Source organism: Cydia fagiglandana, chromosome 21 (assembly GCF_963556715.1).
Source record: "Cydia fagiglandana chromosome 21, ilCydFagi1.1, whole genome shotgun sequence".
Classification (NCBI taxonomy): Eukaryota; Metazoa; Arthropoda; class Insecta; order Lepidoptera; family Tortricidae; genus Cydia; species Cydia fagiglandana.
The window spans coordinates 2686202-2702452 of NC_085952.1; the positions used below are offsets into that span (position 1 = coordinate 2686202).

General features: G+C 36.5%; 1 protein-coding gene across 4 annotated transcripts in view; it reads right to left on the reverse strand.

Moving 5' to 3' along the window:
• The window catches only part of LOC134675052 (protein Skeletor, isoforms B/C), a 114424-nt gene extending 98173 nt beyond the window's left edge, over nucleotides 1-16251 (reverse strand). For 3 of the 4 annotated variants that reach the window (XM_063533199.1, XM_063533198.1, XM_063533200.1), the window contains exon 1: nucleotides 16135-16251. In XM_063533199.1, coding sequence (XP_063389269.1) covers nucleotides 16135-16174 — 40 coding nt within the window. In that variant the 5' untranslated portion in view covers nucleotides 16175-16251. The remainder of the gene's footprint in view (nucleotides 1-16134) is intronic. The other variant, XM_063533197.1, reaches the window with a different exon arrangement.

A 16251-nucleotide genomic window follows, 5' to 3' on the forward strand; every position in this document is an offset into this window, starting at 1 on the left:
GATTAAATCAATTCTCTGAAAAATGCTCTTTATAGAAATACAAAGTTGTTTATAATACATTGCCTACATCCAAAGTTATGATTTTTTTTATTGCGCGATGCCGCCACTGGGACACGCGAAAAACGGCAAATTTCTCCGTTTTTGGAACTTCAAATGCGATTTTGTCAGGACCAAATAATATTTTTGGTACAGTTGTGCATGATTTTTAAAGCTTATAATACACTGAAGGAAAATATATACATACCCAGTCTTTTAGTCCTATGGACTTCGAGTTTTAGCCGTGGGACAGCAAAAAATGCCTATTTGAAAATTGACCCTTTTGCGATTATACTGAGCAACTTTTACTATGGATGGAACCAACCACAAAATCGCGGATTTATTTTTACCCTCCCATAGAAAATGGAACAGCCAAAACGTATGAAACAGCCAAATTTTTTTTCGCTATTTCGTGGTTGGTTCCATAGGAAAAGTTGCTCAGTATAATCTCAAAACCTTCCTGACCACGGGAATACAGTTATATTTTAAGCCACCCTGAATAAGTATAATGAGAGAAGATTTCCTACATAATTTGGCAATAGAAGTATCGATGCTGACTAAAATATTTACACAAATATTTTAATTTTTAACCACTGTCCAAGTTTGCGTTGTTAATCTTACTTGAGACTGCGCAGTGCCACGTTTTTGTTCCGTTTCTTATACCTCTTGTTCAGTTAATTGATTAAGTTAACGGAAAAACGGCAGTAGAACTAATCTCTTAAATTGGAATACAGTAAAACAGGTATTACAATTTAGAAGATTGCTTTTTTACTTATTTAAAGAACAAAATAGACTCAGTCAAAAGAAAACAATACATTTTATGACCCAGACCACTCGTACGAAGATACTTATAGGCGAAGTTTTGTAAGCATTTAACGGGCTATCAAATATTATTTCGCGAATGAGGAGCGCGAATGTCTTCCGGAATCCATGTTAACTGTTTACGTGTCTAACTTGAAAATTGCAACCTCAAATAACCTCAAAACCTCTAAGTACTATAAATTATGACTTTAAATTTGCATTAAATCGCGTGTACGCGATATCGCGTATCGCGGATTTGGAGGCAGGAGGTAAATTCATTGTGGCACCATAAAATTCTATGTACAAAACTTCGTAGTAGGTACATAAATATTTAACAAATGTTTCGACGTTTAATAAAGGTAAGGATTTGACTAATTAGTAAATGGCCATATTTATGGCCTAGTACTAGTAGACAGTATCTAAAAGGTAAGTACTTGGTACAAAATTGATTTCTATTTTAGTTTGAAAAACAGATCAAAAGATTAGTTTTCGATTTCCAAAAGTACCTCATTGCATACCGACTGGGGTGGTGGGACACCGCAGCCCACAAAGCGACCGCAGCACTAATTAAGCGTTAGTGATAATTATCTACGAGTACTGTAAAATGGGGTGAGTAGGGTCAAAACTGAAATTCAAACCTCGATAACATTTTATTTTTACATGTGAAAACTGTTCCGGACGTTTGTATTTTAGTTTTCATTTTATTTTGAGTAGTTCCATTTCATAACTTTGACGATAAAGAGGAAAACCCAGCTCACCCCGTAGTGCCTAGTATTTGGGGTGAGCGGGGTTTTCATACAAAGGTGATTTTGGAAGATTGTTGGATCGATTTTTTTTTATTATGCGTATTACTATAGCTCCATGGAATACATTATTTTTCTAGCAGTAGCCTTAAAATCCCTTCTCACCCCCCTCTCAAACCTTCTCTCCCCATTCATAACCCACCTCTCCCCGCGAAACCTACTCACCCCGTTTTACGGCACGTTTGGCTATCGACGTGAGGTCTGGGGTTGGAAGTCAAGTGAATAGTTTTGAGACAAAGTGTTATTTATTTCCAAATTATCGCCTCGCTCTGCTTTGCACGGGTTACACGAAACCTTAGCAAATTATACACCATAAACTTTCTCAAGAATCACACTATTTATATACATATAGTTCGTTCTTTTTTAGCATTAGAAAGAACTTGCAAGAAGGTTAGCGATCTTGACACGTCTTTTAATTGAAAAACGCTTTTTATAATTCAAAAACTATTACTTATGAAAGCAGTAGGTATTAGATTCATAATTTTTACATATTTGCCGTAACTTATTTTTAAAATGTGTTTTTCAATTAAAAGACACATCAAGATTGTTTACCTAATTTCTAATGATAAAAAAACGAACTATAGGTGAAAACCGTATAAAAATCGGTTCAGTAGTTTTTGAGTTTATCCCCTACATACATATATACAAGCAGACAGACGCGGCGGGGGACGTTTTAAGATGTAGTGAAATAGAAGAATTGTAGGATGTATGAACTTATAATAAACACTAATCAATGTGTAAATAGGGCCTGATGTGAAGGCCAACAACACTTAACCCGCAGCCACACTTAACCTGTATTTATTTATGATATTAAGGCCCACTTGCTCCATCTCAATAACCCTAGGTTAAGCAGTTAAACCGTCAACCCAGTGTCAAATTGTACTGGTAATCATGGTAACTCCATGTTTAACCGATTAATCCCAGGTTAGTGAAATGGGCCTAATACAAAAAAAAAACTCAAAAAGGAGTAGTTTTTTCCTAGAGCTATACGTTACGTACGTACTAGGGTCTAGGATTATAAGTCTGCAACAATTTTGATAGCTGACGCAGTGCAAGTATTATTTTAAATGTCAACCTTCTATGAAATTATGACGTATAAATAACACTTGCACTGCGGGTGTTATCATTATCAAAATGGTTGCAGACTTCTATTGGTCTAAACCTGATATGCGAGTGGGATGTTAAGTGGGTGATAGACATTAGACTATTGTTAATTACCTACATCTAGTTTTGCAGTAATTTGAATACAATACCTTACTTTAACTAGTTTGTGTAATTGCATGTTTAGATTACATTATTTTACTTACTAATGCAAAACTATTAGCAACCAGAAATAACAAATTTTAATGAATAAAAAAATTGTTTCACATTTAAGGTTGACTCACGTTACCGGCCGTGTCCGGGCCGGAACTTCCGGCGCATGGTTTTCTATGGAAAGCATCACGTGATCGCCTGTCAAGTCATAGAAAAGTAAGCACCGGAAGCTCCGGCCCAGACACGGTCCGGTCTAACGTGAGTCATCCTTTATGCAGGTAAATTAAGCTTTCATTGAATTTATGTTTATTTTGCGCGCACCAATAAGCGCGAGGGATCATATCAATATTTAATATCAAATCCATAAGGTGGTGGTACCGGTGCTCGACGCGGTCCCAGTATATGTCAATTGCCAATAGAGGTGACAGCAACGTGTCAACTATTCGGCATTAGCACGTCGAGCTCTATAATATACCGGGTGTGGCCTGTGTAGTACGAGCAAAAAATTAAACTGTAGGCTGTACTCCTCATACTGACCAACATTTGTTCAGCAACTTACTTGTGGCACTACTAACACAAATAACTTGTGGTTTGATTTTTAATACACTTTAAAGTTTATTCTAAGACGCAATGTATTGCGAATTTTGATATGTTTAAAGCATGACAAGCAACGTCAGTCAAAATGATATGGCGATGGCGTGGCGATGGCGTCCATTGAAGATTATATTTATTTTGTATGAAAAATAGTCTAAATATACTTCATAATTTTTAAAAGTTGTAGAACAAAAGTGTCTACGTTTGAGGAGTACAATCTATGTTTTAATTATTTGCTCGTGTTACAGGCCAGTCATTATTCAGACTTTATTTTACAAACACTTTTTTCTTGAAGATAACAGAATGTTAGCGCAAATCGCCTAGCGTGGTACGGGCAATGTGATGCGGAGGGATGAAAGTCATGTGACGAGAAATATTACGAATGAATGTGGAGGGAAGTACGAGGAAAGGAAAACCGAGGAAAAGGTGGACGGACTGTGTGAGAGATGAGAAACAAACGCAAGTGAATGATGAAATGACGGGCGACAGAGAGGTGTGGAAGAGAAAGACATGCTGCGCCGACCCCAAGTGAATGGGACAAGGGCAAGAGAATGATGACTTTTTTCTTGAAGATGTATGTAATAAATTACGGACAAAGCACGAGCTACCAAAGGCAACCACGTTCTCTATCTTTTATTCATCTTTTTTGACACTTTATGCGTCTGACAACTTTAGGTCAATGTCGTGAGAAACTGCACTTCTCATACAAAATATTATGTTTATTATAACTTGTTAAGGGCCCCACTGATTAACAGTCCGCCGGACGGTATCGGCCTGTCCGTTAGAACAAAATTTTGACAGTTCCGAACAACTGACAGACCGATACCGGCCGGTGGACTGTTAATCAGTGGGCCCCTTTATGTGAGAATCATGATAATCTGTGAAATATTGCATTTTATTTTTGTGATCTATGATTGTGTTTTTGCTTATTGATAGTTGGACCAAAAAAAGTCTCCAGCGATTTTGATAGCCCACGCACTGCAAGTGTTATTTATTTAGATATGTAGATAGAAGTTAGACCAAGAAAAGTCTGCAGCGATTTTGATAGCCCACACAGCGCAAGTGTTATTTTAAACGTCAAACTTCTATTCAATTATGACGTATAAATAACACTTGCACTGCGTAGGCTATCAAAATCGCTGCAGACTTTTCGTGGTTTAACTCTATCCTAATTTGGTGAAGTTGTCATTTATGAATGTCATGTTTTTATGCATTTGTCATTATACTCATTATTATTTAATTATATTAATCATTAAACTTGAATAGCGCGATTGTGTTGCGAAGTTGGACAGAAAACAGCTGGAAAACACAAGATATTGAGTATTTACTATACTCACACTCGAACCTGAAGAAGGACCCCCGATGGGCCCGAAACATGTCGCCAATTGCGACTAAACATTCAAGTGAGTGCAAGCGTTATCGTCTAAACAGTTAGCTATAGGTACTGTTTGTACCCCTTATCGGCGCGATTCGGAAAATGAATTAGAGATTCACTAGATATGAAATAGTAAAGATATGTGACGTTCCATGGCAAAAGGTACCTTATGGCGGTTGGCGCTTGCGCTATTATTAACGCCGCTCCAATATTATTGCGGCCGCCATATGGTACCTTTTATCGTGGAACGTCACATATCTTTACTATTTAATATCTAGCGCAGCTCTAATTCATTTCCCGAATCGCGCCGTTTGTCTGGCGTTTATAATACCTACTTTTAGATATATTCGTGATTTAAATCTGAAAACTTTAACTTTTCCCTTGAGAATTTGACCCCCAACGTGTTTTAGAAATCTTTGAGCACCGCCACATATTTAAATAGAATTCATTTAAAATAAATACAAAAAACCGGCCGTCGAGTGCGAGTCGGACTCGCGCACGAAGGGTTCCGTACCATTACGCAAAAAACGGCAAAAAATCACGTTTGTTGTATGGAAGCCCCCCTTAAATATTTATTATATTCTGTTTTTAGTATTTGTTGTTATAGCAGCAATAGATTTTCACGATTTTATTATTAGATTCACGATTCAGTGAGATACAGCCTGGTGACAGACGGACGGACGGCCAGACAGACGGACAACGGAGTCTTAGTAATAGGGTCCCGTTTTTACCCTTTGGGTTCGGAACCCTAAAAAAAGTAAACAAATAAAGATCTGGGCTCATTTATATAATGCAATCGGGAAAACCTCAAGATGAGGAAATAACATAAAAATAAAATAAAAAATCTCGGCATTTAAAAACCTTTTTGAGTTCCCCGAAATGTCATTTGGGGTCTCTATATTTAAATCATTTATTTACATACAATATATATACAGTGGTACTACTAATCGAAATTAATTATCATCATCTCAGCCATAAGACGTCCACTGCTGAACATAGGCCTCCCCCTTTTTTGGGGGGTGAATACCATAATCGCCACGCTTGGCAGGCGGGTTGGCGATCGCAGTCGAGTACACCGAATTTGAGGGACGCTGCTGCCCATCCACCGGTGGTCTTGGACGTGGTTTAAGGACATACCCGCGTCCTGGACGTAGTTTAAGGACATACCCGGGTCCGACATCAACGAAATTAATAACTAGCTTAAATCTAAAATAGGCCCATGAGGCATTGTACCAAGGATGCTGGCGGCATTTCCTCGCTGTATCGCAATGCTGATACGTTGTGCGAGGTAGCCGCCAGCTCTTCGGTCACCAGTTATGTCAACCAGACGCTTCGCGATTTCTGCGAACACCTTATGCGCGCTGGGACCCCATGGACCTAGAGTTCGAACTCCAAATGTTACAAAATGGTACTCTCTACCGAGGCTCTTATATTTGTTACGTTTTAGAATTTCGGCGCTTTCCGCCGCCCCGCCCGCTCTTACAGTAGTCCGTTGGGGGTGGGACGACGGTGCCAGTGTGTCTACGCAGGTAGCATTATTGTCTCTTACTCTATTATTGTTTCCCTTAAAGTTTTAAGTCATAATGTACCCATTGTTTGTCCGCATTTTCGTTGTCATAAATTGTTTGGTTCAGCATCTTTTAACTAACTTTTCAGGATTGCCATTAAACAAACCTAACTTAACCTTACGAAAATCCTGAAAAGTTAACGGTTTCAGTTTTAGAACTAATGATTAATGATTACATGACAAACTACAACATGACTTAAAAAATTATGTCAAACAAAGGGTTAAAAATGTCCCCATTTTTAGACTCATTGCCGTATTCGAATTACAAGATATTCACAAGAGACGACACGTACTAGATCCATTCTAGATACGTTATAGTTTAGATATTAACTAGTTCTCTTTTGCAGCGCAATTCGGGCAACCAATGTCACTTTTACGTTAGATAGAGTAAGATATCTATTAGATGTGAATTGGATCTCTAAGTCATATCCTGAGGAAATCGTTCAAGAGTATCTCCAGAATCTCGCAAATGTCAAATTTGACAGGTTAGATCTGTACGTTATCGTATCTTGGTGATGTGTAAAAGATATCTAATAGATGTCTATTCCAAAATCCGAATCGGGCCCTCAGACCCGAGACTCAGACCAAGCTAATGTTACAAAGACTTCGCAGTCATGGAAGCGCTACCTTAAACGTAATATTTCTATGAAAACATGGCGTGTATAGTGATACTTTCACACTATCACATCAAAATCGGTGCAGAGTTAGCTTAGACGGACTCTGTCCAATTTTCTACTTTAAAAGGAAAAGCGCTTACGGCGCTACCGGCAAGAAAGTTTCACATTACTTACCTAAACGGCGCAATTCTAGAAAACTATCGTTTTCTAAATAATTCTAACGGCCCGATTCGAGCTTTAAGATATATCAAATATTACGTCTAGATACGATATGGATAGATTAGTTTTATTTCATTTTATTTTAGAATAGTTTGTATTTAGTTTCATTTTAATTTTATTTCGGAATATTTTGTATTTAGTTTAATTTTAAGTTATTTTTATTTATTGTTTTTTGGCTTTTTTTTTCATTTATTTATTAACACAAAATATTTATATACATTCAAAGAATTATGACAGCGAACAAAGCTGTCTGAGGCTTAACTGCCGCTGTAATCAAATGTCTTGTTTTTGTACGATATGGATTAGATATGTCAGTTTCAAGAATTACGTTTATTCAAACAAAAACGTCACTTTTCATATGGATTAGATATGTCAGTCTCAAAAGTGACGTTTATTCAAACAAAAACTTCACTTTTGAGTCTTTTGACACTGAGATATCTGATCCATATCGTATCTAGACGTAATATTTGAAGTTCGAATCGGGCCTTAACATGAGAAAGCGAACAGAAAACGCATTATCATTGAATAAAATGGATTTTTATGGTCTTCTGGTCAACGGTCAGTGTTTAAAAATTTAGTTTAAGCTTTCTAGTGTATACCGAGAAACAGTGCGTAAAAAGAAATCACTAAAGATGTGCGATTTAGATCAGTTTAGTTCGTTACCGTTACCTGTGCGCTTAGCCAAGATACCAATTTTTTATTACCTAACACAAAGGAATTTATTTATTTTATTACTTTTGACTTGTTTTTGTACCATATATATGAATAAATTGAGTTGATATTAAAAAGTATCCGTGAAATGTTAACTGTGTGCATGTGTTTACAGGGATAGATTTATTAAAAATAGTTAGTGTTATACGTAATACATATTAAAGGAACACAAAGTATACATATACAGCGAACAAAGCTCCCTGACTGCCCGATTCGAACTTTAAGATACGTCAGTTAATAGATCTAGAAACGATATGGATTAGATGTGTCAGGTCAAAAGTGCTGTTTTTGTTTGAAGAAACGTCACATTTGACACTGACATATCGAATCCATATTTTTTCTTCTTCCTCGCGTCATCCCGGCATTTTGCCACGGCTCACATAGGAGCCTGGGGTCTGCTTGACAACTAATCCCATGATTTGACGTAGGCACTAGTTTTTACGAAAGCGACTGCCATCTAACCTTCCAACCCAGAGGGGAAACTAGGTCTTATTGGGATTAGTCCGGTTTCCTCACGATGTTTTCCTTCGCCGAAAAGCGACTAGTAAATATCAAATGATATTTCGTACATAAGTTCCGAAAAACTCATTGGTACGAGCCAGGGTTTGAACCCGCGACCTCCGGATTGCAAGTCGCACGCTCTTACCGCCAGGCCACCAGCGCTTCTATCCATATTTTTTCTACATTCTATTAACTGACGTATCTTAAAGTTCGGCTTTTAACTGTCTCTGTAATCACTCTTATTTACTCTTAATATTATCTTATAAGTATCGTTTCGTTTCGTTTGCGCTCTGTAGCGAGAGAAACGCTCATGTCTCTGTCGCACTAATATGGAAGTGATAGATATAGATTACAGTTTCGCTGCGGCGTAAACGATAGGCGTCTTGGCTAGGCACCCCGGCTTATCGTTAATCGTAACTGATCGTTAATGACTGCGGGAAACGGGGGAAATGAGCGTGAAAATACCGTGATGTAACGTTATAAGACAGCGTTCACGTAAAAATAGAACGTTAAAGAACATTCAGATAAATGTTATTATATAAGTACCTAACAGGAAAAAAAATACTTGCACTTATTTTAATTAAATGAATTCAAGCACTTACTTAAGACATTTCTTCTTAATGACGTCATGTATTCGATTTTCAGTTACATTTTACTTCAAAAAAATATTTGTATTTATTATTGTTTAAATATTTATTGTATGTTAGATGTACTTAATATTTTGAAAAGATGTGTCCCGCCGTGTTGTTTGTCGGTCCCTTATTGGAATACCCTCCTAAAATTTAGAGTTCTCGGGTAGCTTTATTTGACGTCAAAAAGCGTATTTCAATATGCCTACTTGTAAAATAAAATATCTTTTAATAAAAAAAAGAAACCATTGGAACTCGAAAACCAACATATTTATCGACTAAAAGTATTTTAAACTAGGAAAAAGCCCGGAGAATTTATTTTTACGTGTTTCGTAGCTCAAATTGAAACACTGGGTAGAAAATCCATTCAAGCCAGAGCCACTAAGCAAATTCCGGCACTATTCAATCAAGATCCTTGCAGCTAGGGTTACCAGATGTCAGGAAATTTGGCCGTTTGTCAGGAATGAAAAAGAAAAAAATAATTATTGGTTTTGTACAAGTATTGCTTCAATAACTATAGGTTGGGATCTTCTTTTAAGCAACAGATATGCTTGTGACGTTGTATGAGGATATATACGAGTATTAATGAGTTTATTGATAGTATTTTATACCTATAAATAGGCAGATTGTGTAGCGAATTGTCTCTGAGCAAATTTAGATTTAGTTGGAGGTCTAGGGGCCACACTGTTTCGTATCCGACGCGCGATGTCCCAAAGGTTGGGTTATAATTTCAAACTGCCGTATTGGAACTTCAAGATATTCACAAGAGACGACACGTACTAGACCCATTCTAGATACGTTATAGTTTAGATATCAACTAGTTCTCTTTTGCAGCGCAATTCGGGCAACTAATATCACTTTTACGTTAGATAGAGTAAGATATCTATTAGATGTGAATTAGATCTCTAAGTCATATCCTGTGGAAATCGTTCAAGAGTATCTCCAGAATCGCAAAATGTCAAATTTGACAGGTTATATCTTAAACATATCGTTATCGTATCTTGGTGATGTCTTAAAGATATCTAATAGATGTCTATTTCATAATCCGAATCGGGCCCCCAGAGGTTGGGTTATAATTTCAAAGTCGTGCACTTTTACTTTTTTAGGAATGCGGCCGGAATACGAAAATGTCAGAGATTTCAGTGAATTAACAGACTTTTCTATTACATTATTCAAATTTAAACAATGTATCAAGCATACACAGATATAACTTACGGCTAGCCCCCTCGCCAATCTGACCGTCAGAAAAAATACTCGCAAATTAGGAATTTTGTCAGGAAATTCCCAACTTGGATCTGGTAACCCTACTTGTAGCTTCGACATCGGAGCAAATAGTTGCGTAACAAACGTCAAGCTACTCTCCAACTATCTCGTTTTCACCCTAGCTATTTCACAGAAGAGTAATAGGGATGACGAGATAGAATTGGATGTAGAATGCAAATAACGCACCGAGTAGCAATTTTATTGTAGACGGATTGAATTGTTTCGAGTCACTGAAGCAGTTTTGATTGAATGGGAAGCTTAAAATTCAGAAAATCTTGGCAAAATTCTCAAAGTAATTGACAATTTAACGCTTTTTTGGCAGCTAACTACTTAGGTATGTACCGTAAAATGGGGTGAGTTGAGTGAAATTTGACTTTCAAACCTCGATAACATTTTATTTTTACATATGAAAACTGAATGGTGTATATAATAAGTATTCCGGACGTTTGTGTTTTAGTTTTTATTTTATTTTGGGTAGTTCCATTTCATAACTTTGGCGATAAAGAGGAAAACCCACCTCACTCCGTAGTGCCTCGTATTTGGGGTGAGAGGGGTTTTCATACAAAGGTGATTTTGGAAGTTTGTTGGATCGATTTTTTTTTTATGCGTATTACTATAGCTCCATTTTAAATTAGAATACATTATTTTTGTAGCAGTAACCTTAAAATCCCTTCTCAGCCCTCTCAAACCTTCTCTCCCCACTCATAACCCACCTCTCCCCGCGAAACCTACTCACCCCGTTTTACGGTAATTGACAATTCAGCGCTTTTTTGGTAGCTAACTACGTAGGTATGTGTCTACTCAGAATATTAGAAGTATAATACTTCTTTGATTAGAAGTAACATAAACCGACACAATTTTAACTTTCATATTGACCTTTATGATATAGGAGGCAAACTAGCAAACGGATCGCTTGATAGTAAGCAGTTACCATTGCCAATGGACACTCACAACACCAGAGGAGTTAAAAGTGCGATGCCGGCCTTTAAAATTGGAGTCAGTATATTATTTTCTTGAAGGTTATTGGTTTTATTGTGTTTCTGTTTCATCATGAAACATAGCCTAATAACTATATATTTCTAAAAAATCAATAAAAAACACGCACCTAAATCGGTACCTACCAATCATTCTAAGTATGATATTCACCGAATTTTAGTCATCTTTTTGCATTTTTTCTATAATGAGATCTTCTACTCTATACTTATAATTAGTTCGTTCTTTTTAGCATTAGAAAGAACTTGAAAGAAGGTAAGCGATCTTGACATGTCTTTTAATTGAAAAACTATTTTTAAAAATCAGTAACCATTACTTATGAAAGCAAGAATATAAATGATCGTATTAGATTCATAATTGTCACATATTTGCCGTAACTTATTTTTAAAATGTGTTTTTTAATTAAAAGACACATCAAGATTGTTTACCTTAATTCTAATGCTAAAAAAACGAACTATACAGCATAATCGAAGTTTTAACCACCAAACACAAGGTCAACAATACCACAGACTTACCTACACATACATATTACATATATGATACTACTTTTCTCTTCGCGTGGGTCAAAAACCATTGAGCATGCAATACTTGTTTATTTAATTTATCAGGAGGCTGCATCGCAGACCCTTGCGCAACTCTCTTACGCAAGCATCCTCGACCGAACGGCGGGGTTGAACGTTCGCATACGATGATAACTGGCACGGTTTATGACTATTGACCTTAGGAGACTGTCTGAGACTGTCACACTTGTTTGATGACTTGATATTTATTTCCTAGCCTATTTTCTGAGACGGCAGGGCCTTGGGGGTCAGAGGCTCGCACCTTCTTTAGGGAATTGGGGCGTCGTTTGCGTGAGAGAGGCTGCGATCCTCGCTCTGGGTCGCATCTGGTTCAGCAAGTTTCCATTGCAGTTCAGCGGGGGAACGCAGCGGGAATAAGGTCCCCAACCTTTGAGCCGGGTACGATTCAGGGTGGTTTGATGATTGATGTATGTTTATTTGTAGTTTTAGTATATAAGTTAGTTAGTATTGTTAAAATAAAGATGAAAGTTAGTTTATATGTAGGTATTTATTGTAATGTGACTGGAGATGTATTTTGATGTGTTTTGGTATGAATAAATGGTTTCCTAGCCTATGTTCCACATTGTGATAGTTAGATCAAGATAAGTTTTCAACGATTTTCATAGCATAAATAGCATCTTAGTTACTTTGACATCGACTGTGCCTATTTTGCGTGAAACGAAGTAGCCCTACTATAACCACTTCAGCTCCTCCACGAAACCTAGCAAGATCTTCAGATACCATAGGCATTGGTTCCTGTATACTTCTACCTGTTTACAGTCTAGAAGAATATGTTTGGCTGTTTCTTCTTCTTCCATGCACGCCCTGCACAGGCTGTCTGTTTTACCCATATTATGTAGGTATTTGTTTAGTGTTATGTCTTGTTATTAATCCTACTATTTTACGTGCTTAGTTGGAGTAGGTAGTTGGCTATTTTGCGTGCTATCAAAATCATTGTGAACTTATCTCGGTCTTTCTCTATAGTCTGTATCTTTAGGTGTTTAAATGAAAGTAAACAAACAATTTGTAGATTTTCGGGTAGTTATAACATTTATTGATTAACCGACCAATTACAAAACCACCTGGATCTGTCACTGAACGACCTGACTTTAACCTACATTATTAAATTTGTTCATGTTTTCATCTACCCTCAACTGACATAAGGAGCCATTAGAGTGTAGATTTTGTTTATTTTTATTTAAATACCTAAAGCTAAAAAAGGATTTAGCTTACGTAGTAGTACGTAGAAGCATATAAAACTACACAAAAAAAGAGTAGGTAAACATGGAAATAGATGATATCGCAAACAAGTGACATTCGCGGCGCCAACATTCCATCGAGCGGTTGTTTTGCTCTTACTCCGATTTCGCGACCTGACCCACTACGCTACATGTATACCTACACTTTAGAGCGATAAAAGGGGTCACATTTTATGGAAATATTGGAAATCTTAGTGAAAAATTGATTTTATACTATTTACAAATACTTTGCATGTTGTTCGCCTCGAAAAGAGAGATCGCCATACGAACGATCAATAAATAATAATATTCATTTCAATACACCTAATTCCTTAAATTCCGATCAATATTATTAGTCTTACATAAATTTTGTATTTATTTGAGCTGCGTATCTATCAAAACATCATCTTCCTCGCGTTATCCCGGCATATTGCCACGGCTCATGGGAGCCTGGGGTCCGCTTGACAACTAATCCCAAGAATTGACATAGAATTGAAGAATTGACTTGTTTTTACGAAAGCGACTGCCATCTGACCTTCCAACCCAGAGGGGAAACTAGGCTTTATTAGGATTAGTCCGGTTTCCTCACGATGTTTTCCTTCACAGAAAAGCGACTGGCAAATTAAATATCAAATTATATTTACCATTAAATATGATTTGATTTTATGAAAAAAAAATGAGTATTCTGTGAGGAAAGAGAAAAGTCGTGGAATGTATGGAGCCCAATACATTCCACATTCCACGACTTCTTTTTCCGAACAGACTAACATTTCAACAAATTGAACATACAAATATGAAAGTGTTTCCCGAGTTGACCTTAAGACATCGCTTCGGTCGGTATGCGAGGTGAAAAGTGCAGAAAATTAAGGTCACTTTATTCAAGTAGTTTTGGCATTAAACTAACAGCGGTTAGGAAGTTTAGACCTTTCCTTCTAAAGAGGAAAGAAATGCAAATATAGGTGTTTTACAAACAACGATGAATAACAACCAAATCATTTATCTATCCAATGATCAGAAAATGAGAAGATGAGATTACTAGAGTTGGACCAAGAAAAGTCTGCAACGATTTTGACAGCACACGCAGTACAAGATTTATATAAACGTCAAACTTCTATGAAATTATGACATATAAATAAACACTTGCACTGCGTATGCTAAAAATCGTTGCAGACTTTTCTTGATCTAACTCTAATCGACAAGTGCAGTAGGTACACATAAATGTAAAAAGCGAGCTAACAAACAACTACAATGCATATTGAAGACAGGAAGCGAATTCAAAATTTGAAAATCAGCATCATTTTTATATTAACTGACTTTAATTATGTATTAATTCGCTAGCGCGAGATGCACTGTTGAGATTCTCAAAAGCCGAATAGCCCTCTAGATTGGCAGACTGTGCAAAGTTCAATTTGAATGTGGTCTTGTTCGAGAAACTGGTTGCAAATGTCAGTTAGGCAATGCAGCTGAACTCCGACAGGTAATGACCGATGGGATTGTGCTGCCAGATATATCGGAGCGCAGGAGGTGCTCTTAAATATTTGAACATGTCATTATACGCTGTTACAGATATTTTCTGTGATACATTATGTGAATTAAAGTGTGCAATTCAGGGCCCAGGGCCCCAAGGGGCCCGGGGGTCAGACGTCTCGATATGTATAGGTACTCACTGTATTCCTTGTTACGAATTAAACTAAATTATTTACAAGATTCTACATCTTTCAAAGCGAACCAAAGTGAAAATGGCGAAGTTATAGTAACAGGCGATTGTTCATTTTGCGCGTCAGTAAAATAAAACAGTAGGTACCTAAATATAGGAGAGGATATTTTGCCAAAAATCGATCTCTTCCAGCCAGACAACTTTGGGATATAGAATAATTAAATAACAGAATAAGTAGTTAACTCGTAGATCGTAGAAGTGGGTGTAAACAACGAAAGTAAACTCAACACAATAGACATATTGCAGTATACCGTAATGACATCACGATGACACAAAATCACTTGTATACAAACAATGTATGTATGTATAACTTATTGCGGAGTTTGTATACTAGGATACAAACTAGTGGAATAGTGGAATGGAACCCCGATTCTATGCATATCAAAAGTACTAAGCCCTAATGGTAAATGCAAATGTGAATGTTGATAGCAGGCGAGCAAGTGAGCGGTTGAATAAAATGTGGGGCAGCGGAGAAACTTGCATACCATCGGGTAAAATTATGTTAAATATAATAACGTAGCGGTCAAGTGCGAGGGTTTATTCTACTTTAATAAGATTAAGGATAAGTTTGAACATTTCTATGAAAAAAATATATTCAGAGAAGGTTCAAGATAAATAGTATAGTTTGTCCGTTTTGCTAATATCAAGTACACTATGCTGTGGTAAAACTTTCGAAAAAACAATTATTTGTTTCTGTAATACACATAATAAGGAAATCATTAAACTAAACTATAGGGTGAAATATATTAAATCGAAAGTAATTTATTGGGTAGGTAATCAATTCAATAATTAATTGCTTTTGCGGTTGAGTTATTTTATTACCCAAAGCTTTATTTAACTTTCGCATTTGTATTTTAATTTAATCACGCACTTATAATACAATATAAAAATAAAATTTTATTTTGTAATTGTACAAATTATTAAAAAAAAAATCTAATTTTAATAAATTTTAGGTATGTAATATGTATAATTATGTTAACTATCTATTTAGCTACCTTTTCAAGCTTTTTTAGCAGCTGAACTAAATGTAAAAAAAATTGTAGTAGGTAAGTAGTTTCCTTAGTTTTATTAGTTCATTTTATTACTCATCCAGGAAATATTATATAAAATATAAACTTAAACTTAGAACGGGGAACGACCACGCAAAGTTTTAAATAATATCCATCCACTTCCTAAAGCAAACTTATATTTTTTTTTATATATTTATATACAATTTATTGCTAAATTATAGTAACTTTTTATTTATTAAAACTCACCTATACACAGAACCACAACGGCGAGAACGCCCGAACGCATCACGATAACCGAACTGTCCTATCACTTAATATGCGCACGCGACTGCTGCGTGCGATGCGCGGCGCGAAACTGGCGGC